A 27,153-nucleotide genomic window follows, 5' to 3' on the forward strand; every position below is an offset into this window, starting at 1 on the left:
TTGTTTTTCATAGGCTGTTACTTGTTCCATGTAGATATTACATGGAAGCCATACGCCACAAGGAAGACAGCCATCTGCTTCTTGAAGAAGAAGAAAGGGAATCAACATTCAATCTTCAAACCTGAGATTTAAGAACTCCCAAAGCACATCAAGAACACATTCGCGATGTTTGGTAAATAATTTTGCAGCAGAAACCAAGCATTTATTTTAAGCTGCTTTTGCACTACAAGCCATTGTGGGAACAGTCATTGAGGCAATAATAAATAAACATATGGTGTTGGTATAGGTTCAGCAAGATTTTCTTCTTAGATTTCTATTTCCACCAGCACATGAAGCAGCCCATGCAAGTAGAAAAAGCACCTGTTTCAGAAATGAGCATGGATTCTTTGTCAAGACTTCTTAAAGATCTTAAGTCCCCAACCATTACTGTAATTAGTACTATAATAATCCACTTTTCTATGACATCAATCAAAATAAAAGCAAATTCAGAATGCTATGGCTAAGGGAATACTTTGTATATATTTGTTCAAGGAATTAGTTTTGTCTGGAAAGGTAATAATAAAGCAAATGGATACTTGGGACAAACCAGCTCTTCAGTCAAGCAACTTCAGTACAGAAAATTAAATGGCCTAGCAGTGGCTGTTCTGTATTGGACACAGATGAGTCGCTTACTTCAGTGAACACAAAAGTGAGTATCCCAAGAGAAATAGGTCTGTTAATGTCAAACTATGCAAACATTCCAGTAACTCTCCTTTGCTTGAATCTACAGGGAAGTGAATGCCAAAAAGCAAATGAGATATTAGACTACTAATCAGAAAGACAAAAGTTGTTCAAAACCATGAGCTAAAAGCATTGTTTGGTGGCCCTGCTAGGCAGGGGGATTGGAACTACATGATCCTTGAGGTCCCTTCCAACCTGGGTCATTCTGTGACTCTGTGATTCTGTGAAAAGCATCTTGATGTGAAGGCAAAATGTGCTCCAAATGGATGGCAAAGATTACAGAAATAAATTACCTTTGCTTTAGCAGAGATGTAGACCAAACTTGGGGCTGTGCTACACAAATACATTTTTTTTAAAAAAGGGAAGAGGAGAGGGTGGCATTATATCAGATAAAGAAAGGTTGAGTGTTTCTCTAATTCAAGATAGAAATCTGGGGCGTTTTTTGGCCTAAAAGAAAAATAAGTTGGTGACAGAGAAGACTGTGAATGTAAAGAAGAAGGAAGAGCTTGAGAAGGTATTCAACTATATGTGGATACTATCAATACAAGATTTTGTATGGAAATAGAAACAGAGCTGCAGAATTAAGTTTCTGTAGTGATAAAATCAACTCAGCTCTCAAAGAATTAGACTTTGGCAATTTACATTCCCCATCATAGTTCAGAAATAGTCTGAAAAGATGAAAAGTGGACACAGAATGGACTGACAGAAACTATAAATACTGGCAGACTGTAAACCACAATCAAGAATGAAGACATCCAGGAACAAACACCAAACAGGGAATCAGTAATGGAAAGCACTGAATGGCAGAAAAGCTTGATGAAAGGAAGATCATATAAACGATGACTTAAAAACTGATTTCTAGCCAATAGGCATCAATAGATATCCTTCCTAATTCTGTTTGCAATGAATGATTTAATTCTTGATAGCAGGGTCATATGCTGGGAGAAGCCTGCCTTAATTGATGGTTCTGCAACATATATCTATCAGCCTCAGACAGTGATTACACCCTCTGGAAAAACATCTTTTTTGCTGAGGAGAGCCTGAAATGTGGAACCATTATACATGTCCTAAGATGTCCACAACAGAAAGCGCAATTAAAAAAATGAAACTCATTAAAAATGCTGGTAGTAACCTCAACAAAGTCCAAGACAATGATCAAGAAGGAATAGAAAATCAGTTAACTTCAGAGATAGCCTTGAAAAACACCTAATTTCTTCAGAATGCTCATGCTTGGATCCTCGCATTACCCAAGTCTCTAAAAGTCAACAAAACTCCTACAGCAATAGCACACTACTAGTAAGAAACCAGGAGTAGCAAAATTGAATTAGTAGCACTGCAATAACACAATACACAGGTTACATGTGCAACACCAAAGCATACACTGCACATATCATACTCATAGTTCTACAAAATACTATCTTGTTTTCTTCATTGCAAAGCTGGATGCTACTTCTCCACAACAGTTCTCCCACCACACAGTAAAAACTCCACTGGTCACCTGGGATGGTTCTAATACTACTTTTACCTCATAAATACTTTGAAGAAATTTTTCTCATCCCACTGTCTCTGATCAACTAACAGTCTTCACAGATGTCTATGAACTTCCTGTATATTCTCATTCATTTGACTTTTCAATTTTCCGTATAAAAAGTGCTATTCAAATTTAACTTAAAATCATTTATTTCCAAAACTCCCCAATCATTTCTTAAGCCATATTCATATTTATAGTACCAGGCTGTACACATTTTTTAGAAAGATGTCCTTCCAGTTCCTCTAGGAGTGTGCTACAGCAATGTGTTTTGTGCCCCTTCACTAATACTATTTGTTACATTTTTTCACTCTTAAAAATCATTTCTTGAAGCTTCAACGCATTTTGTCTGGTTCTGGTTAAACTATTCCTCAAACAACTTATCTCCTTTAGCACCAGTTCCAGGCTTCTCAATATTAAGCCAGAGAAACTCTTATTTTAACCCTTTTGTTAAGTTCCATAATTGTTCTTCTCAGCTTTGCTGGTGCAAACATAGAGAAACTGAAGACACAGTTTCTGACACACAAATAGCACAAAACAGAACTATCAGAGATGGCAACTTTTTCAGATGCCTGCAACTTAACTGTAGTAAGAGTCAGAAAAAGTTCTGAAAGAATTTTCCCAAGGTCTGTTATTTCCTTTTGGAGAAACCCAGCAATGCATCTACATATATTCACAAACTATTTTTCAAAGGAAAATAAACATATCCATGCAGGCTGGTGAGGCAGAAGGAATGGTAGGGATACCACACATTGAAGAAGCTTGATAGCTTTGACAACAAACTTGTTGAGATCTGACAGTGCTGGCTATATTGGGATAATGGGAGCTAACTCACCTAAGAGATGTGAGGAGACATGCTTCATCTTTTTATAATAGTGTGTGGGAAGATACAATGAACCCCTCAAACAAGCTTTCTAACAACTCCCCACACTTGAAGCTGGAGTGCACACATTAACTCCTAGAGGCTGGACTCCCTACTGTAAGTAGAGTTTCATTGCAGACGTTAAGGATGTGTTAGAATGCGTACCAATCACCGTAGATTTTCTTATGATTCAGTATTCCTGACATTTTGGAAGATATCCTTTAAAGAATCTTTCATTATATCTGAGTAATAGAACAACTAATTCATCACTGAAAACTCTCCATAAAACACCAAAATCACAAGGAAAGTACGATTTAGTCAGTATGGCAATGGAGCATATTGAAGGATGAGGTACACAGGAAGATCTCAACGTTGTAGAAGTTAAGAATGTGTGCCAAACTGTCAGAGCTCAAGTCAGCCTAAAGCATTTACCTCACACTTTAAAATACGCATTTCTGATTTTCTGTAAAATTTATCTGCCTATATTCCATTACTACCAAACTTCATAGTAGTAAAAAGTCTAGTTGACCAGAAATGGTGGTTAGGGGCTTTAGTAACTACATTATTTAAATTATATATTTTATATTTATATATATTATGTAATTTATATATATTATGTAATTTATATACATATATAGAAGCCCAGATTTTGGTACCAGAACTCTACACCATTCCTATAGCAAACCCTTATCTCTAAACTGCCAGTTTCATTTGAGGAAATGTGGAAAATGCAGCAGTCTACTAAGACATTTGGTTGTAATAAGTGATTCTAATCAAACAGTTAGAAAGAATGTGATCGCAGTTAATTTCTATAGTGTCATAAACAGATGGGAAATGGGGAGCATAGAGATTAGTCGTGCACTTTTAACTCAACACCCTTTTTTGCAGTCTGGATTGCAGTTCGATCAAGCCTAAGTGACATGATGAAAACAATTTTAATTTATTCTGAAACTATATTCAACTAAAGAATACGCAATATAGGAAGCAAGCTGCTCTTTTCGGAAATGGGATTTGAGGCAGCGCAGAGTGAGGAACAAAAGTAGCCAGACGCCCATCTTCTTCTCCTGAAAAGTTGTAGGGGTAGTATTGGGGCTTCGCTGGCAAAATGGAATTTCCAGTGGGGATGCAAAACAAGCTCGAAATTTAAATAATCTACATCTTTTCTATTTTAGATTTAAGTACAGCAAAACCGCTACTGCTCATTTCTCCTGCAGATCAAGGGAAGAAAATACCAGTGTGGGGACAAAATATTTCAAGCAATTTTTCATACACTGACAAGTAGTAAATTAGGGAATCTTGTAAGTACAATACAGTAGTCATCTCCTTCTATTGATCACGTATAATTTACATCTTACAAAGATGTGAATTCTTGCATTCTCACTCCACAAGGAAAATCTCAATGATTTATTCATTTCAAATAAAAAATAGAAGGTAGATGAGAAGAATTACTTCACAGGCTGTAGCTTTCTCAGGGCACTAGTGCTAGGCTCTTCTTTCGCACTGCCCGAAGGGCCTTTGTGTGCAAGTCCCTCTAATTAACAAGGTGAATCATGCAGCAGTTCCCTAATTAGTGAACATGACAAGCCAATGGAAACAAGCAGACAGACCTGGAGTACAGATATGGTCAACAAAAGGCATAGCAACATGGCATTAAAAAAAACCCATATATTTCATGTAAATAAAATACGAAAAGTAAGACATCTAGCATAATGCCTAATTTTCCTTTTCATGTTTTATGCTTATACCTCATTTATTGCAGACATAAATAACGACGCAATAAATTAAGGTTTCCAACTGCAAGCCACTTCACCTCTCCAAAATCAAAGCGCAGCTATCCTACATGAATAAGCATCTGCTTAGGGGGCATTATTTGTTTTCTCTCTTGTTTTCCTGCTTTAAAGAACTGCAGTTGCATTAAATTTAGCACTTTAAGTGTCCTTTAATCAATTCATTTTATTCAAAGTTATTTTTTCTTCAAAAGCATTACATTAATAGATGAAATGAGTGTGATAGTTGCACTATTAGGTGCATTATAAAAACACCTACATTTAAAATATGTAAGAATCCTTAACTTTTGTATAAGGATAAATAAATAAATAATAAAAATGAATAACCAAGTCATCAGATTTGCATTAAAAAGGAAATGAGATGATCTAAAGCATACCTCCTTATATTCACCTTTTCAAGTAAATGTTTTTTAGTCTTTCTCTCTTCCTTCCGCTTTTTTCAGAAATACTCTCCCCATCTCCACAATAACACATGCAGATTTAATTTATTTTCCATTTATTTCAAATTGAATCTTTGATTTAGATCTTAATGATCTTGCAACACATTACAAGTCTAAAATGTGCATCATCAACGGCAGAATAGAATTAATCACAGAAGAACACCACTAGATTCTTTGTTCTTATTCCTTAGCGCATCGTAATAAGCAAAGGAAACTACAGACTATCCCTTTATTACACCTTCATCTTCCTAACAGTCTTGAAAGTAAGCATTTCTTCTAATTGGGTAAAATTTCTTTACAACCTAAAATTTACATTTAGAACACTAAAAGTGCATAAAAAGTCTAAAAAAAAAAAAAAAAAAAGGGGCTGTCTTCAGACTACAGTTGTTCTAAAAATACAGGATTAGAATACTGGCTCTTAAGTAACAACGTTTCTACATGCCTTTAAAAATATTCTCTTTTGGCTATAATCTTGAACAATATTTAATGTTGTTTTAGCATACAACTGATTAACTGCCTCCTGCTTCAAAGCAAATTCAGTAGAATTCACAACACCCATTGCAAAGGATCATGAACAGAAAGCTGGAATCACTACAATCTGCTTGCTGTGCTCTTTTTTTCCTTAGCATCCCTGAACTTCCCCAAACTACTCTTAGATCCCATTCAATATAACCATTCTTAAGACAGCGCAGAACAGCTTTAAACATAGGCTAAGAGGTATCCTTTTTTTACATCAAGGCACAATGGATAATTTGCTAACTACTGAACTATGATCTGCCATATGCACAGAGGAAGTTATTCAGCAAACAACCTGTCACAAATGCTTATTGTTTCAGTAAGCAACCCACCAAAGGACTCCGCTTTATAAAATGCATCACAAACTCTGGAACACAATTTATTATCAAAAACATTGGTAATTAAATGTGAAATTATTGGAACAAAAATTTGGTGTATTAAAAAGCTTTACATTCTTCTTTGCATCTTCAATAAAAATCAAAGTAAAGGGTTTAGAAATTTATGTAAAATATGCAATACAAAAATTCATTCAAAAATAATATATTTTTTAGTTGATTTGTCATCAAAGAGTATATATAGACAGATCCTTTTATACATAGGTAATTACAAAAGTATTTTGCATCTGAGTAAAGTGTTAAATGTAGCCAGCAACAACAAATTCCAGTCATTCACAGGGGATGCTTTGATATGAGATTATATTTAATACCAGAAAGACAAATTCTGTCTGTTGTGAATAGTGCCACTGATGTCAATAGATTTATTATTCCAGTGCTGCAGCAAAGTGGCAAAGAAGAATTCAATTTCCAATATTTTAAATGTTAGGAACAGACATTATAAAAGTGACAGAAATTCACTAAAATGCAAGCAGGATAAAAATAATTATCTGTTACACAAAAGAGTCAGATTATTCTACCATTTAGACCATAATCTATCACATCATCTCCACATTTCCAAATGACATCTAGCATGCTAAGCCAGACATTTCCTTCTCCACTGGAACTCCATGTTTAGAGGTTTTGTGTTTAAAACTTCAATACTAACAAGAGATTTCTCCATAGAGACAGGTGGGTAGATGAGTATTTTCTACTCAGGAATTCTTTTTAATGCCTCAGTTAAAATTACCAGAGAATATCTGTGAGATGTACATTCACTTATTTACAGCTGGGCAGATCACAAAACACATCATAAACTATAATCATTCTAAAATCATAAACTAATGGATGGTAAATTTAAGAAACATACATTTTAGATAATAATACTGTTTACAAGATATTTCTCTATGCCCAAAACATGAGCAGAACACTATCACATACCACTGAAACCCCACCACCTCCTACTGATCAGTTGTGTGACTGCACACAATACACACAAAGCTTTAACTCAACAGCGAAGTATATTTTATCTCTGTACAGATGACAGAGATTAAACCTTGACAAAACTGGGATTAATGACTGTTCTCAGACAACCCTGCCAGAGAGTTTCTCATGACCTCAAATTACCCATTTCTGAGCAGTACAATCTCTGGTACAATCCAGACTTCACCATCCTAAAATGATTTTAACCAGAGACTAAATGAGAGTAGTTTACAGAGCTGACAAGTGTAGCTTCACACTCTTTGGATGTCTTCCATGCAGCTCTGTATCACCTCAGATTTTTTAAAAGGATAAATGGCTACAAGATACAAACATTTGAAGGATAGACTAGTGACGTTTCATATTCTTAAATCCTACAGAACACTAAGATATCAGAGAAACTCTGACACTTCAGTGTACGGAAACATCAGTGTAAACGTACAACATTCCTCAAAAACTGATTCAGAACTTCCTGATTATTTCCATAAAAAACTAGACGTTTATCACAAACTCACCAACAAAAATGCAATATGCAATGATGCCTTTTAAATGTTTACATTTTAGAGAATCTTATCTTCCCTTGGTAAACACATACTTGATGGATGAAAACCATACTGCTTTCATTGTAAGTGGCAGTAACACTTTTTATTTTTTAATCTTCAAATATATTATTACTAGACAGGGAAATAAGTTGTAGGAGTATGTTGTGCAGTATCTTGTTATTCTGCTATGATGAGGCAACTATTGGCAGACTCTTCTACAGACAGACAAGGGTCTTTCTGATAGAAAGACTAAATTAAGACCAGATGTTAATACCGCTTTCCTGTCCTCTGTTACTGACCAGCCATCTGACTTGCAACCTAGGAGAAAAGTGTGTGTGTATATACATACACACTCACAGACATGTACAAACACACACACTCCAGCCATGGACAGAAATGCTTAGTATTTACTAAGTCAAAACTGACACCCTACTGTTAACTGTATTGAAGATTCAATAGTAAAAGTTCAAACACAACAAACCTTGACAGTGACAACAAAGCTGATATTCACATTTCTCCATAATTAATACACAGATGTACATAAACATAAATTGTCACATTCTTGCACACATACTGTGAAAGGAGATGCTGACAAACAAGAAAATTACAGGACACCTTTACAAAGCGGACCTACAGAACCAGATTACTTCTTGTATAAGAGACCTGTGAAAATCAAAGTCTTGCTTATAAATTACTTAGAAGTGCACAACAGTATCACATACACAGACTTCACATTTCTCAACAATGTGCTGGCAAGGAAGGTTAAAGTTATCCTTTAAAAATGTTATCACTACAGTTCCAAATTTAAGTTTGCTTCAATAAGCTCTTTCATTTCCTACTAACAGGCCAGAAACACCAGACATTTTATGAAATGCAGTAAATTCTACCAAGAGTGTGCACTTCAAACGAGGGCCTTCCATTGTAAAGCAACAGAAGATGCAAATGCCCTCCCTGACTATAGCAGGGAGTAGATGTGGGTACCACGGGTAGATCTCTGTATGTGGGTCTTGCACAAAAAAGCAATGGAAGATTTGTCAGCAGGAGGTATGCAGCTGATTGCTGATGGCCAGCTGCCTGCTGCCGGTGCAATGTGCAGCACCCAGACTGAGTGGGCAGAGGAACAGAAGATTTAGTAGGTGCGTCTCCTCCGCCGCAGGTCACGCCATGTGACTGGAGCGCCCCGAGGAACTGGGGGCAGATGAAAGCTGGCAGCTGTGTGCTGCCTCAGGCCCTTGGAGGCTGCCAAACAGGGCTTACAAACATGTTAGCTCAGCGGCAGAATTAAAGCCCTCATTCAGGCTTATTTTGGAGCAAGAAACCAACGAGCATACAGAGGATGGGGGAAAACTTGCCCTGCAGGCTGAAGCCTAAGTACACCTTGACCTCTCCCTGCAAGCTGCAGTATTGCAGGGCAAACTTGATGAAGGGACCAAAATAGCTCATAATTTGTATTGTCTTCTCAGTAACCTCTTCAGGTTCTGACAACCAGACAGAGCTGACATTTGCTGCCCTCTACTTATTAAATAGGCAATCGTATTTTAAAACCTAAAGCACTATCATTTTTCCAGATCAGCAGGGGAGTAAATCTGTTGCAGTTTAGATAAAACAGTTTGGTGATTTTTTCACATTCACATTTTGCTTGAAATGAATTCCTTTTTTTTTTTTTTTTTTTTTAAAAGATGTGCCAGAGTCACAAATTAAGCTCTCTTGTTTCTCCCTGAAGATGACCCATTTTAGACAAAATACCACTGAGCCAGAAAGAGAACTGGAAATTCAGTCTTCACGTCTTCCTTTAGGAAATTGATCTGGTATATATCTACATACATATATATTCAAATACATGAAAGAATGTAAAAGTGTTTTGGAGGAGGAAGTGTTGCTGAACGCAACCCTGCCTCTCACGGAACCTCTGGGTGCCATCGCGAAGACAAAGCAGAGGCAAAGCCAAACCACCCTTATGGCAAACCCCGCACCACAGAGGTGGAAGAAAACTGTTCCCTTTGCTATTCTCTGTGCTCTGCAGTCAATGCACCCAGAAGTGGTTAGAAACAGAGGGGCTGCCACCCCCTAAGCTGCCACTCCCTTGTTTGGCACAGCCACACAATGCAAAAACAGTCATTTTTCCTCCAGACACAGAAAGAAATTTGCAGGGGATCTGAAAGGTTGAAAAATCCTTTCATGCACTACCTCCAGAAAACTCATTTTACAAGAGAATGTTTCTATTTAATTATTCTGGTGAGATTCTAAGCAGCTTCTTCCAGCACTGGAGAGTCCTTGAAGAAAGCCCAAGTTCTGTACATTTGTATTTAAGTAGTCCTGTTATTTCATAATGACAGACGGCTTGTTACAATGATCCTTTACAAAACAGGGCTCCAGTGCTCTGTATACCCATCCCTTTAGCTTTTCAAAAAGTAAAGCACATCAGGTAAAGCACCCTTTGTAATGGCTGTCACATTGTTTTGAAATATTCTAATATAAACAAAGTGTTTCAGAACAAAGTCAAACTTCAGTTTGGGAATGAGTCTCAAATCTTCCTCATTAGTTTTGTTGGAAAAATCAGTGTACAGATGTAAAATTTTGTTGGGAAAGGTGAGAAGAAAGGATCTAGAAAAGGAAAGCTAACAAATATACATGACTGCTACTTGTTCTATGTTCCCAAACTCGAGGAGAACAACATGGGAATCTTTCAGTAAGAAAAATACTGTAACTCATTTGCCTACACAGCTGCTAATGCCTCAACTAGCAGATTGCATCAGAGCAGATACATTTATCATATAAAATCTAAGGAAATCAGCATGCTGCTGTGTTGAATTGAAGACCGCTGCCTTTCCAACACCTCTTCTAGAAGCACTTTTACATTTGACATTATACACCAGATAAGTAATGGACAATTCTTGACTAGACAGTTTTCTCTCTTATTGCTCTGTTCTGTTCAGATCATTTGTTGCACTTTTTACATTGGTCCCCATTTGCCACCTCTTTCAGCGCTGCTCATAAGCAATCAGAATACAAAGACTTAGGTCTGACATGAAGTAGCAAAACACATCAATAGATACCAAAGACCCTAGTGACCCTTCTTACACAACTCATACTAAACTGTATGCAACTCCAGCAATGGAATCTAATGAAGTTCTAAGATTTTCTAGATGATAATTAGTTAATTAGTGCTCTTAACATATTATAAAAGGTATCAAATATAGAGTTAGGCTGTTAAGAAAGACCATGAGTTTAGCTTGTACATAAGTAGAAGATAATTTTGTTGCATAATGTTGCTAGTTACAGTGACACAAATGAGCTTTTCCCTTATTTATTTATCTTTCATAAAAAGCAAACAAGAGCCAGGTACTGTATATGCACTAAAATCATGCACCACAATGGAACTCCAGCAACGTGATTTTAAGAAAGGAAATTACTATGTTGGACAGGATTGGATTTAATTTAGATTTGTGCTAGACTAATGAGGTAATGCTGGGTCAGAGCTAGGTCAGAAAAAAGACCAGAAAAAAAATCTAGTCCTTGACTCAACTCTAATTAATATAACTTTTACCTAAGCAGGAACGAAACAATTTGACTCTGTTGGAAAGTACTATGGCCATTCCCTTGATTTCCTGGCTTTATTTCTCCTTTGTCAATTACTCAGTTTTCTGACTCTGTACAGCACAGGTAACACCACACTTCACCTTCAGCCAAACACCTGCCATCAATTCTGCTCCAGGCACAGGGAAAGAGGCTGGAAGAGTCAATTTTACAAAAAGAGTTCTACTGAACAGTAATACTACAACTGCACAAAGATCTTAAGTATCTCAGAAACACAGCTAAATATTGTCAATACTCACTATCTTCAAACTAATATGCAGTTTTGAAGATCTACACATTCAGGTTCCTGTGCAATAAACGTATTTATAATGAATAAATTGGTTATAGACAAATCATTTCTTCATCAACAGTATTTGCATAGTCAAATACAAAGCTGTTTCACTCCTGCCCTTCCCAGAAGCTCATATCAACTCCAGTTATGAGAATTTGTGACCGCTATCATAATATATCTGTACATCTGAAGTAATCTCTGCTCATAAGGAAAAAAATACATTTCACATAAAAGCAATAAGTTGGATAACACAGCAAGATTTTCATGAAAGTATTTTAATTGATAACAGACAGGATTGCTTCTTTCTATGATGCAAGTTCAGCTTTAATATTTAAAGTCACTACAACTTCATAACTTCAGGAAACCTTGTACTCTAGAGCCAAATCTGCAGTAGTGTTGCACAGGCTTAAAGCGTACAGGAATAGTCCAAGCATTTTTCTAGGTATAAAGAACAGAACTGTGGTAACAAGAGTGGGTACACAAAGTGACTGCTGGATAGTGTCCTGCATGTATTGACAAAACACCGGCATTCCTTCTGCATCACACCTACAGTATTAGTAAACTGATGCAGTAAAACATTTCTGAAACAACCAAGTCCTGAGGACACATTGTTGCCTAAGTATTGCAGTATTTCAGCTGCAGTAATTCACTACTTCATTACTATCACATTCCCAGTTATTCCTCGCATCTTATGACCCTCAGGTGGATTACACAGCTAAATGAAAACTTAATTCAAACTTTTTTCAGTTAAAATGCTCAATTTCTCAACAAAGATTTTATAAGAAACCATTTAAGAGAAGACTGTTGCTTTCGAATACTTTGTCAGGCATATGGTACAACAGAAAACTTGAGACATCTCATCACAAAATCTAGCAAAATCTTGAAGAACCTTTTGCTAAGGTAAAAAAAAAAAAAAAAAAAAAAGAATTTACTCAGAACAAAATCCTTTTCATTTGCTTCTCATTTCAGTAATGCCTTTTCAATGCATGAATGACTGCAATAAACTATTATTTTTTTTACAAGACACCACACCTACTGAGTTGATCTCTAGATATTAATGTGGTGACAAGAAATTATTCAAAGTAAAACTGATTTTGTAGAAGTGTTACATACATAAAACTAGAGTTTCAATACTTTCACTAATAAAAGTTGTTTTACGATTTAAAATTCCTAAAGCATTTAAATAACTACAAAATACATCACACGATCTACATAATACGTAGTTCATTAGTAGTTTTAGACAAAAGAAGGATCTTATGGCTCTCCCAACAGTCCAGATGTTTTTGTGTACATACCTCAGCAAAGGATGCATTTCAAAACGTAAAACTTAACCAAATACATCTGTTACTACAAAAGACAAGGAGGATGACAGCACCTGGGTGGAACGAGTACCACAGTGATGTGGAGACTACGGAAAAAACCTGCCTTTGGTCTGCTTATGCAAGAGCTGGGTACTCCCAAAGCTCCTCACCAGTGTAGCAGTCAGCAGCAGTAACAACTTAAACATCACTGTTAGCAGACTATTAAACTTCAGAAAAATGGGATGCCTGCATGGATAAAGGTAAGTGGACAGTCTTCAGTCTCCCTGTGAAATTAGTAAGGCTTCTATTACAAAGATCAACAGGCTTGTGATTTCACTTGCATGGTTAACAAGTACATCTGAGAATAGATTCATCTGAGTGTTATCTAAGCTGATCTAGGTCCTGGATACACGCCCAGACATTTATGGTGTCTGGTTTAAGTTTTTATTATTATGCAATATTCTTGGTTGGTGATGACACAAAGATTTTAACCAAGTTAATCTTTCAGGATCAACACACTCAGCTACTTCTCTGTTAAATTAAAGATTTTTAGTCATCAGATACTGAATATGTAGAAAAATATTCATGACAGAAAGGATATTTAGGATTGAACCTCCTCTGTCTTTCTTTCAAGTCATTCACATGATTAACTGCTAGGTGTAGACTCAATTATTCCTAATCTGGATCAATCAGTTATATGGCCTATTTTATGTCCCATTTAATGAACCTTCTGAATGGAAATTAGAGAACTCATTTTCTTTAACTTTTATTTGTGACTTTCTATTCTTCCAGTCAACTTCAGCGTATTTTCTAAAACTTAAATTTAAAAGCTTCAGTCATGGAACATGAAGTAGATACTACTCACAAACGATTCTGTTTCTTACACTAAGATATAATACAAGTGAATCATTTCAGAATTTGTTACAAACAATGTAAATAGTTTCCTGAAACAGGCTGGATGGAAAATGTGTTTTACAAGTTTCTTAAGTAAGTCTACCATTAAAATCATGTAATGTGCACTGGAAAAACCATAGAAAGCTGGACTAATTTAAAAGTGCAAAAGTAAATGGAATTTTAAGCAATGAACCCTTCCTACAGGTGCATTTTCCTACTGCTTTCACTCAAATCCATTTGAAACAGGCTAATGCTAAAGCAAAATAAGTCAATCAAACTGAAATAAGAGTGGGTTGCACTGGCTTAAGTATAATAGTGCTAATCTGTGTGTGCGTGAAACCTGTTACATCTGGTTTCTGTAATAAGACCTTCTGTATGTACGTTGCTCTAGAAGTAATGCCTCCTAATTAGCTTCTTTTGTACGAGTTTTGTTTCAATTTTGTGGTACTTAAATATTTTATGTGAAAGTCCCTAAGACAGCTGAAGAACCATAGAACTCTAATTACTAAAAACAGATACATGCCTAAATTTCTTATGGTTTCAAGTATGTAGAATAAAATTCAACTTCAGAGAGAGGCAAGGTGCCAGCAAATTATATGCTTTCATTAGAAGGGTGGGAAAAAAGGCAGGGCTGATGTACAAGAGAAGAGAGTGCAGCACTCAAACAGAAAACCTGGTATTCACTCTGCATTTACTCAAACCTCTTAGCATTTCTAGGAACACTACTACTCTAAAATCATAAAACCTAATAAGATTATCACCAAGCTACTTGCTATGTCTTTAATAACACCAGTACTACAATTACTTATAATGCATTTCATACCCATGCTTTTATTCACATGACAGCACTGCGTCGCTCCCTCTAGTGGGTAAGAAATGCAGCTTAAATGGAAATACCGGATTTTCATACAAGAGGGAGGTATTCCAGCAGCTACACCAAAAGCAAGAACACTGGCTAGAGCACAAGTCTTCCATCACAGCTATAAAAAGAGCCAATAATTCATTCTATTAGAAAATGTATTTTCTAGCCCTGTTGTTTACTCTCCTATCTCAGGTTTCCAGTTAAGAAGAAAAGAACTGCAGTGAATAGAAATACTGTCACAGCAAGAAATGCATTTATTTCTAGCACACTTTCATTTCCAGCAGCATGGTAGTTTTAGTTCTCAGCTCAAATGCAAGTCTTACCAGACAACAACTATTTTCCACATATTTTCAGGTGTGATTTCCTTTGCATATATGGGCTGCTTACTAAACTCAAATAGTCCGTGTCTTCTCCTACCAAATAATTCAATCTCTCTGTATTTCAATAGAAAGTCTGACAATTCCAACACTGGATGGCCTTAAGTTTATAAGAATCATAGTTACAGAATGGAAAGAGACAAACAAAAGTTAACTGCATCCTTGATTTTTTTTTCTGCTACAGGTATAAAGAAATCTGTATATGTAACGGAACTACAGAATACTGCCAAAAGGGAAAATAAACTGGAGGAACAGGTCAATAGAAAAAAAAAAAAAGTGTTATATGCATTTTTCTGTATATATTACCCTCTAATCTGTTATTATTACCTTCTAATGCATATATCCAAATAAGTTAGCTAGAGAAAAAAAGCATCAGTTTGCTCCATACGATGCTAATTTCTTTTTCATAAGAACACCTTTCCATTCATAGATATATGTTAGCCTTTTTAATTTAAGTCACAAACTGATCCTAAGCTATAAGGTCCCTTAAGCAAAGGATCGTCACTCTCATTTACATCATGTTAAGGTATACTAAGAATAACATATCAAAACTTGAACTGAAATTATTTTATATTTGTTAGATTATTGTAATTTAGAACAATGAGTAAATGGTCCACTGAACCACACCGTACAGAGAATGACTGGCAATTACACTACTTGAAAGACTGTTGCCACAACAGAATTGTTAAGTAACACATTTCTAAGAAAGTGACATTTAAAAAAAAGACAAAGGCATATATTTTTGCACCAAAATCTAATGCTGCTGTCATCAACAACCCAACAAAAGCTAGAGCTACCTAAAATGGAAATGAAAATGTAATGTATGGAAATATTCTCTTATAAAATTTCCTTAGGCTTCACATGTATTAATGTATTAGTTTGCAAACATTAAGATCAAAGGCAAAGCAACAAATACATCCTAAAAAGTTTTTAGTCAGATTTTTATTAACGATATACAAGTAGCAAGGCATAAAAAATTAATATGTTCAAGCCTTGAAATGTCAAGTGTAATGATCTCTAGCTCTGCTTACCTCCTTTGCTTTTTGTTTCAGTCTAGCTTGCTCTGGGTCCTCTTGCCTTGAGCGACTCTACATGTTTAAAAAAAAAAATGGGGAAAAAAGGTTAACAGATGGTTTAGGAACCCCTCATCTGTTGCAGTAAGTTAAAAGATAGCAAAGAAACAGGAACAAGATAGAAGGTGTCAAAGGCGGGATACTTAAATTCACAGGGGTGCAATTTCAAATGCATAGGCATCACCAAAATGGCCGTTAAATATTCAGTTGTAAGTAAAATCTACTCAACATTTAAATTTAAAAACAAACAAAACCAACACCTCAATTTATTTTTCAATTCTAAATTTTCCATACAGGTTTAGATTTCAATTACTTAATACCAACAAACTAAAGTGTCTGAGAGCAGAACTGACACCTTTTCCCAATATCTGATCTTTTTAATTTGTCAGTGAGTGACAGAGTTATTTTAAATTAAATTAAACCTACAGAAGTAAAGACAACACAATTTGTATGAAATTAAAGATGTAGGTAGATGTGCATTATTATGCTTCTTTAACTGCACGATTTGGCAATATTCAGAAGTTCCACAAAAAATGTTGTCCTGGGTACCTGAAAGATTGTATTATTTCATTCTTTGTTTCAGATTTAAATTTATACTGTTTACATAACTCCTAAAAGAACAGTTCCTTTGCTCTCTCCCTTCTCTGCCTCCTTCTAGATTGCAGACAGACCTGAAACTTGAAAGAGTATTAAACTGTAAACCTACAAATACTCACTTTTTTTTTTCCTTTGTTTGAATTTTTCATAGCATTTTACATTCGGAAGTGACAAATACATGAACTGAACCAGTTGAAGATAAGTTTTAACGGGAGGGGGATGTGCTATTGTGGACGTACCCGGAGAGTATTGTTATCATTTCAGAATGAGAGTAATGATGACCAATTTATCTACCCTCTTCCTTGCAGTCTTATTTATTTCTATTTGGGATTAATTTTTCTGCTAATACATTCATGCTAACACATATATGACGTATTCGCCAATTAACCAGACTTTATCCCGGGACCTCAAATGTCCGGGGGAGACAGAAACATGGATGCCATCATGTCTTCTCTCAATTTACTGCTGCATCACACACCTTATATACAATCCTAAATCCCGCGCAGACACATACACCCGCTATGCAAAACCCGATGCATGCGAGAGAACCTATACACACACCTACCTAAACCCCCAGCCCACTAACTCTTAACCTACAGGCCTAACTCAGCTATTCTAGAACACTCCATCTACTCAGAACTACTGTATGCACTCATAAATCCTTGCAAAGACAACTTAGCACCCCAACACACATACAACACATAATGGTAAAGAAAGCTCAAATTAAACAACCAGGAGGGTTTTAGAAAATGAGAACAGTGTGAGAGTCAAATGTGTTAGCATCATTTTCCAGAGCTACCTACCAGTGATTCTGTGCATGTTAACATAAAAGGTTGTTTGACAAGTTAGTGTCTGTAGTGAAGCAGTGAGATATCAAAACCTGTAGATAACTGACGACTGAATTAAGACTCTCATATTATAGTTACACCAACAAAGAAAGAAACAATTTTAAGTAGACTGAGATTCTTTTTAAGTGTTGTGGTCAGATAAAAAGAAAAATGCAGAAATGCAGATAATCTGATCTAGTTACTTTTTAACAAACAAAAAGACACATTCATGAAATATATGGATATGCCAGAGAGCTGGGGCCCTATTTAGATAGAGCAATTACTCAGAACTTGATTATGTTAATATCTATTTGGGGTGGGGGGAGATCAGTAAGTTGCTTCTCTAGGAGATGGACTAAGGTATTTAAGATCTACGCTGAATTAGATCTTTACTCTGTCATTTTCTGGTGACAGTTCAATCACTGTGTGCCTCAGTTTCTCCAGTATGATGTTTGGGAAATCAGCTTTAGTTCTTTCATGGCTTTTTGATGATAAATTTATAAGTACAATGAACTTCTATTGCTTTCTGAATCTCGCAGAGAAAGCAGTACAGAAATACAAAGTGTATTCATACAACTATATGAAGCTGAATCATTTGCCAAATGCAAAGCACAAGTTAAAAGCATTTCAGCTGAAGGAGAAAGCATGGAGTCCTTGGAGAATCAAGCTGAGACTTATAATAACGTTACCAAGTTTCTATAAGAAAGTGACAGAATCCTGGAAAACATACCAGATCCGTGTTGCATTCAGGGACATAGGGAGAAAAAAAAAAATCAAAGCAACAGATACAAAGTAACATCTACATTTCCTGGTCTCCATCAGTGAAGGAAAAACTCTGAAAAAGTTTTTTTTCTTTTTAAAGTAGTTTGTTTTTTTGTTGTTGTCTTCTTTACATTTAAAGATTATTTCTTTTGCTTTGTTTGTTTTCAGGAACTGACCACATAAAAGTAGATCTGGACATCAGGACAGCAGACCTTTTATACGCAAGATAAATAACAGAAATTGCTACTTAGGTGAAAATGTGCACTTAGTTGCTGAGTGACATAAAACACAGAGAGTTCATCTCTAATGAAGTTTTAAAATACCAGGTGATGTCAGATATCAGAACCCAGACTAAAAAGTGGATTTAGAACTACTTTTACATTCAGGATAATGCAATGAATTTCTGGTTATTCCTTTAACCATATGAAATGCTGTTTTCTAAGAGCTCAAGCTCTTGCTTCAAATAAGTAGAATTCCAACTTTACATTGGATGTGTCACTGCTGGTGTAAGCACTATACTAATAAAATTAAGGAATTTCTACTGCCATTTTTCTGTTTGCTGTTTTCTGGATTTTTGTTTTTCTGTGTGTGTTCAAACAAATGCTAGTAGGGATTTTCCAACAGATTGTTCAAAATAAAATGTGTTCCTGCAGACTACTGCATCAGCTTGAAAATTAGAAAAGGCAGTGAAATAAAATCAGCATACAGAGACTAAAGGAAAAGAAAAAGGATAAAGAATAACAATTGTATTAATTCATTTTATGATCTAATGTAACTCACAAAAGGCTTCTTCAGTACTGATGTAACGCAGTTAAAAGGAAATAGAAGCAAACGAAAATGTCAAACTTAATAGAGGTGGCTAGATAAGCTTTAAAAATGTCACTGGCTTCTCTTTACACTCCATTCCACATGTAAGCATCTTTTGGTCCTGTGAAGTTTGAACAATTTTGCAGCTATTCAGCTCTTGTAGTGCCTGCATCTCCCCTATCATTTTTATTCACTAATTACTTTAATACTTTACACTTACTTTCATCAAGACACAACTTAAAATTGTTCCTTTCTTTTCATTCTAGTTTCCTTCTTTTTTTTATTTTTTTTTTTTACTTTTATAAACTCATCTGATACAGTTGACTTCTTTTCTCCTTTCCCCACTAACCTCCAAAAGTTAAAATGCATCTCAATTGATTTGTTGAAAAAAAATAAAAAAATAAATTCAAATTATCCATTAAGGCACCAATGCCACCTCTGTGTTCCCTCTAAAGCTTCAGAAACACCCACCAGTCAGACCCCACACTCAAACACTTCCGAAGACTCTTAGTTCATCAAGACTCTTTTTCCCTTCCCCCGCTCTATTCTTCATTTCCATATCTGTAAATAATGAAAGCTGGATTTATGCAATACATTTTCATGTTGGTGAATAAACATCCTTAGAAGCAAGTTCACTTCCAATAGTAATTTTAGAGAAACCTAGGACTGATCATAACCAGATAACATACTTTAAAATACATTAAATGATGTCTCCTACTGAGAACATATCCTCCAAACCAGGTTTGTTAACATTTCTCCCAAACATAAGCTGCTTTCATTAGACCATACAGACTGATATTTTAATTGTTAACAACAAAAGTGCTTTGTGTTAGAGGACTTGTTACCTTATTTATCTGCAAGCTGCATAGATCACATTAGCTCTATGGAAATATCAGACTTTGAAAGTATGAAAAGCAGTACATGATAAATGTGTGCATTCAAAACATATTAGAAATATGGGGTTTCATTTACATGTTACCAAACTAATGTTCCAAACCTCAGCTTTTCTTCTTGCTTGTGTTAAGGAAGAATGCCACAAAAACAGACATCTAATTACACACACAACAGTGTAGTTTTAAGAAGCGGACTTCATATTTCTTACAATTGCCTTACATTAGAAATCAAAAGTATTTTTAAAGGAATATCTATACAACTTCAATGTAATAAGGCAACAATTGTTTTTAAAACTGAAGGACACCTAATCTATGCAAATAAGCAGAATAACACTCCTGATGCACTGAACTAGGACCACTATTCTGTATTGAGTTGCCATTTGCAATGTCAAAGTAGCACTACAGTTACATCTTTTCTCCCCACTAGCAAAAAAAAAGGTTTCTGTTAGATTTAGAATAACTGTGATGATTTCAGTCTGCTAAATCTCTCCATTCCTGAATATCTGACTGTTGCCTGATCAGCAAAATCTGATCCCAGTTAAGGCACTCACACCTCATCTCCCCCTTCCCAATACGTGTCCTGGGAGTCTTTAATGCTTCAAATTCATCTTTTTTCATTAAATAAAGTGAAGAGTCACAACTGCAGGTGCTGTACTATTGAGAGTCACTGCTGTGCCAACAGTTTCAATTTTAAACCTATTTTTCCCCATTGATGACATTAGAACTTCACCCACGGCTGTACCAGCTTATAACTTTCACTTTTAATTAAAGAAATTAAATTGGCAACATGAAACACTTTGCTTTCACATTAGCTTTGTTAATAAAAAGTGAGAGTTAAAAGCAGCATAGCTGAGGGTAAAACCCTATTTTGAGCTATGACCACAGTGAGGAAGATTGCAAGAGTGCAGGTCTAAAAGAAGATTCATTTTAAAATCATTAAAATTGAAGTAACAAATTTTTTAAAATTGAGAAAATTATCTCAACGCAATAATTCACTCTTTGCTCTCCTCTCATCAGAATTGAGTTACAAGTTTCAGTTCAGAAAGTGCTTCATCTCACAAAAAAGCTGCATTACATCCACTGTAGTCTCAGAAGAGAAGGAAAGGATTAAATTGGCATGACGACTGAACTCATCTCTCACTCAGAGAGATAGGCCCTTCAAGTAATGACAGGAGGTGCACGTGATAGCGCTGTGTATGGAAATCTGCACGGCCAAATTTCAATGATCTCTCTCCAATAAAAAAGCCCTTCAACCTACAGCACTATCAAAATATCCATCATACATAAATGCTGCTTAACTGTGCAAACAACACCAAGCAATTTTTCAGTTTACTTACTGATACCTTTTATAAAATAGAGGCCACAAAGCAGATTTTATTCCTATGATAACTGTAGTTATATTTTGAAACCCAAAACTAGACAGGCCTGTGCTATTAATACAGAATACTGATAACAGACCACAAACTCCCTTCTGCTGCCAGAAATACTTCTGTTATTACACTCAAACCAGAACCTCATTCTATTTGACACACACAACCTACATTTTCCAGATTTTGGAAATGGCTATGAAAGCAGAAAGGATGGATCACTTTGAATGCATCTTTCACTACAGCAAGACATGTGCCGTGTGTTTTCAGAAAGTCCACACAACACGTCAAATGTAAAGGTAAGCTCCTGAAGTTATTTCAGTCTGGCTTTTGACCTTTCTGCTGTCTTAAGATTTCCCTTAGCTTCTTTTCTGATTTCCCATACCAACCACCAAAGACAGATTCAAAAGACCTCTGCTTCTACATATAGTGGAAAGAATGGCCAGTGGCTGCTTCTTAGGAAAACAAACAAGGAGAAAGAGGTGACTCTCCAAAATATTTATTTAAAGAGACTGCACTCCACATATGTGTATATGTACACACACAAGAGAGCCCTTCCTTGTGTCCTTATTCCTTTACCCTACTATTCACATAACAGGAAGAAAATTCAAAAGTAATGATAATCAAGGCAGTTGTAGTACCTCCCTGTACAGCTTCTCTATTTAAATCATTACATCTGGTGAAACAAGAATCGTTTTGTGGACAAATATATCATCTGTAAGCACTATAATTAGAACAAGTATTGCCAGAAAGTAAAAACACGAGAGAAATGTTTTGGGCCATACCATTCTAGGTTGGTACACATATGTTATCAGATGTGACACAAAGGACCCTGAAGTAGAAGTCCCATTTAAAATTTTTAGGTGTTTTAAAAATAAACAGTATATTGCAAAATCTTTATTAAAAGTTTCTGAAGCCTTATGTTTTCCTTTGGTCTCACCATCGGACTTTATCTCTTGTTCTTCCCAAGACACCTCCTGTAGCAAAACCTACCCCACCAGGGTACTTAAGAATTCTACACTCGTATCTTACAGTAGTAGCTGAAAATACAGTCGCAGATCAATCCAAACACAATATTCCCTTTGTCAGAATCTTATTCTCCGTGAATACGTGGACTTGGTTGCTAAAGAGGCTTCACGAAGTAAGTACTTACAAAAGAACTTTCACTAAGCTAGTTAAACTTGTATATGCTGTTCCATACCTAGACAACACACTAGGTACCACTAGCAGGCAACTTCAAAACTTTCCCTAAAATGATTCTGAGTATCTTTAAAAACATTGCAAAATAACATCACAAAAACATGTACAAGATGAAAAAAATCACTGTCTGAAAGGCACATTAAGAAGCAGCAGCTTCTGTATTGTTTTGTTTTTTAATATATGTATGATTTTTTAGATTTAAGTGTTTATTGAAAAATAAGCAGAAAGAGAAATTTCATCTTAAAATTCCAAAGTTTCTAACTTTCAAATACACAATACTATCCAGGTGACAAAGATGCCCCAACCTGTGAAACAGTCTCTTCCCATAAGAAGTATTTCAGTCTCTAGAACCAGTTTAATCTTTACCCCCCTTGCAGGCACAAATAGCAATCAGCATGTCACAAACAGACACAAAACAGTTTCTGGTCTGTATCACTAGTTACCAGAGCAGATGAGGCAGATTTTAACTGTGTCCATTTAATAACTGTTTCACTGCAATTACTGCATCCTCTTCACAAAGTCTTCCATCTCCTCAAACAACTAAGGATGTAAAAAAAGACCAGAAAGACCAAAATCCTGGCTAAGGATTGGGTACGTAAAGAATTCAGAATAGAGATCACAAGTTCTATTTTTTGAAGTACAGAGAACCCTGCATTTCAGCAGCAACCAAGATTCCAAGGAATTAATGAACAACGTATTATTTAGAATAAAAAGTTGTAATTTCACCATGTTTTTCCAAACCGTGTTCTATGTGAGTTTTGAAACAGGTGGTCAATCCATTGGAACAGCATGGTGGAGAGCCAGCCGCACGCTCCAGCAAGGACAGATGCTATCATTCTCAGTTCAATTCAAAACATTAATTGAAACATTAATGCCACTAAATCAGCATTTTTCTCCCACGGTTTCTTTGTGGGTTTATTTCTTTTTTCTTTCTTTTTTTTTTTTTTTCCCCAAATATATTTTTTCAAGTACAAAATGTCTTTATTCCTAACCGTCTGGTTACAAAGCTTATAAATTTTACATGTGCATAATGTTAATGCAAATGATTTTTTCCAGTCACATAAAAGACTTTTCTTCAACATTTTTTGGTGTAATTATTTGAATTTGCTCTCTAATCTATAGGAACCAAACTTAATGTATTTATTTCCTAAATGTTGACTTTGTGGGAATCAACATTAACTCAAAATAAAAGAATCTAAAAAACATGGCATCATAAGTTTGGAAGTGATAACATCTAATCCAGCCTTAAATCAGCTTGCGCATGACTTTGCCCAGTTGGCAAAATGTTTTTAAACTAAAGACTACAGGACTGCATTTTCCTCAATGTCCATAAAGAAAAGGAAAGAAAAAGACTTCAAAATGCAACAAACAAGAATAGACACAGAAAAAGAAAATGTGATTCATCAAGATGTATTCACTGAATGTAGAAAATGAAGTACAAAAAAAAAAAAAAAAGCATTAAAAATTAGAAGCGTATCTGCTTCCATTTAAACATTTGAAGGGCAGGGCACATATATGTTCTGTGCAAAATTGTGGAATATTTAAGAATTATTACAATTATTAATTATTATTATTACAATTATTAATTACAAATTAAGAAAGAAAACAGTTAAAGAAAGATGAAGAAAGATGAAAACAACCAAATTGGGAGACATTTTTCTGAAATTAGCAAGTCAGGTTCTGTTGTTCGGGTGCCTTTTTGTTGTTGTTGTTATTAAGTTTGCAAATTGAAAGGTCTTTTAACAGCACAGACAGACAAAGTTTTACCACTGAACACTGAGTTGTGACATATAAACTCTTTAGAATACATGATAAACAATTCAGTGAAAATGTAAAACAACAGACGAATAACTCAGAATAACTACGGAATAAAATTATTTGTGGTCTGATAAATCAGTAATACAATTAAATCTGCAGTTTTGGTTAGGAATTTATCCACAGATATGTTAGGCATTGTCTCCCATAGTCTCAAGAACCCATCATATTCAGAGGTATACCTTCCTCAGAATGCAGGAGTGCTGTCACTGTGGATAAACAGCATGACTTGGTAGAATAAAGGTACAGTATCAAAACATTAGTATTTATTTGATATATGAAATGCTTTAACATGATGGAAAGTATAGCAGCAATAGTGGGGTGGCAAAGTCCTAGGCTACAGCAAATGAGAAGCTCAAAGGCAGCAGAAACGAAGGAAGAAAATCTGCTTACCTTTGGAAGGCCTCAGGTAGGCAGAGATCTCCAGAGAGATACCCTCACCTCCACTGCCAACCCTTAAATGAATGCTGGGAAGGGGTGCATACTGGCTCTACCCCTTCCAGTCACTCAGGTGCTCTGCATGCACTGAGCTCCCTGAGTTGGCCCTACCTTTCCAGCAGGTGCTCAATCACTGAGACTCAACATTTCTGCTACAGCATAAGAAACAAAAACTGTTCCAGAAACAGATTTCAAGAGATTAAGTAATTGTTTGAAGACTAAATAATTAATTGTTTGAATGCTAAATAATTTTTAAAAATAGAATAAATAAGATACCTTGGCAGCCTTCAGCAAGATTTCCCTCTCTTGTTCATCTTTCCTTTGCTTTTCTAAACGTTCCAACTGTTCAAAAAACTTTAATTGTGATCGGACATCCGTAGCTTGTTCATACCACTCATCATCCTGTAAAGAACAATATTTTATGAATACATGCATTTTCATCAAGACTGAGTGCATACACTGAAATCTTTCTACAGTACTTAAGACAAAAAAAATCAAGCTTGCTGCAATGAAGCCAGCCACCTGCATGCTTTTTATTAGTTTAAGAATTGCTACCAATTTTCTTCTATTAAAAACAACAAAAAAAGTTGTTTTTAATAATAAAACATATCTGACTTACTTGAATTTCAAACTGATTTGCGGTTTTTTTACTACCATTTTCCTTCTGGTTTGAGATATCTAAATTATTTCAATTTTCTCCAAGAATTCAATCACTACCAATAGTATCAGAATAACTTGAATATTTCCTTTTTTTAGAGAATATTCTTTAATTACAGCAAAGAATTTAACAGTTGAATTCTTTAGTTGCTGGCTTAAGACAAATTAGTAGCTCTTCCCTCTAATCTGAAAACAGTTCTATTCCTGGCTTATCACTGTATTCTTAAACTTTTTCAGTTTTTTGCTAAAATTTTTAAATGGCAAGTATAGAAACATTACTATTTTGCACAAAGACATGTATAGCTACTACAGATTCCTGTACATTGAAGCTATTTTTATCCAGTCAGTGGTTATCCTGTGAAATAACAGCCTTGTTCACAAAAGGTTAGCAGAAATAGCTTAACAGGTGAGCCAAGCTGGACACTTCAGCATATAAGGATGAATGTAATCTTATACACAAATTCTGTGACAAAGAAGAGAGGTCTGGCAAGCAGGGTCATCATCCCACAGCTCTCTATGCACTGAGGTAGATAAATTTGTGATTAAAATGCACTCTGCACACAAAACGAACACAAAACACATACCATGTGCTAAGAAAGAAAACTGTGTTTAGTTGCATCACTATATAACATCCAATAGCTTGATTTGCACACTTACTTTGTATGATTCCATGCGGTGCTGGGTTATCACTGTTACTTTTTCTATTACTGTTCTTAATCTGCTTTGGGTTGCATGGGAAATAAAAGTAACCACCTCAGCTGGCACATCAGTAATTCCTAATTTTTTAGCTAAAGCAAAGTAAAACAAAAGAAAAGAAAATTAGCTGACCTTCCACCAAAGGAAAAACAAACAAAACAAAAAAAAGCCCAACCTGTAAAGAACACAAAGTTTTATTATTTTCCTGTTAGCACATTTCTGAAGCCTTGGTGATGCATGCATTACCTGTTGGAAACAGATGTCGTTACGATTTGAAGTCTGAGATAACCCAGAGTTGCTCCTTTACCCCTCAGAAGACACTCATGCACCTTACCAGGTTTTATCACAGTACACTGACAGAAAGTAGAAGAGAAGATGAGGCAATTCAATGAGAATTCTGAATTCTCAGAAACAGCAATTCCTTTGTTTCTGGGATCACCACTGCTGACCCCTTCAGCGCCCACACATCCAGGCCGCAGCCTGCAGCACACTGCTGTGCACTTCAGCACACAAAGTTTCTTTTAAAACAAGTACAAGCCTTAAAAGAGGTTGAATACCTTTACTTCTGACATACTAATATGTACACAAAACATTCCAGGAAACTGACTGAGAAGATTCTGGAAAGTGTTTCCTCAGTGACTAATTAGAGCAGTCACTGTTTCCTGTGGGAGGGACCTCTACACAAATACAAACCTGAGAGGCTTAAAAATGAGCCTGTTTTATGACGCGTTCCTATCTTTTTCCAGCCAAACTCTAGGGCAAGAAACCATCACACATCCAAAAAACAAAGACGAGTTAGTGAGCATCATTCTGGCATGCCTACAGCCCACTGTTGTTTCAGCTGCAGAAGCTGAGAGCAGCCCCCAGTGTGCATGTCACACACTGCCCTCCCAGCAGGGGGCACACGTGGGGAGGGCCCGCATAAGGCACCCAGCTGTGGCGGGAGCTGGCCGTGCCCGGCCGGCTGAGCTC

The 27,153-nt window shown here is 35.8% G+C and overlaps 1 protein-coding gene across 1 annotated transcript in view; it reads right to left on the reverse strand.

Annotated features, from left to right (window-relative positions):
• The window catches only part of LOC107319318 (transcription initiation factor TFIID subunit 4-like), a 121,691-nt gene that overhangs the window by 45,376 nt on the left and 49,162 nt on the right, over positions 1-27,153 (reverse strand). Inside the window, exons 11-13 of the mRNA XM_015874042.2 lie at positions 26,143-26,273; positions 25,105-25,230; positions 16,081-16,137 (exon numbers count right to left, since the gene is read on the reverse strand). Of these exons, the coding sequence (XP_015729528.1) occupies positions 16,081-16,137; positions 25,105-25,230; positions 26,143-26,273 (314 nt within the window). The remainder of the gene's footprint in view (positions 1-16,080; positions 16,138-25,104; positions 25,231-26,142; positions 26,274-27,153) is intronic.

This window comes from Coturnix japonica, chromosome 11 (genome assembly GCF_001577835.2).
Source record: "Coturnix japonica isolate 7356 chromosome 11, Coturnix japonica 2.1, whole genome shotgun sequence".
Classification (NCBI taxonomy): Eukaryota; Metazoa; Chordata; class Aves; order Galliformes; family Phasianidae; genus Coturnix; species Coturnix japonica.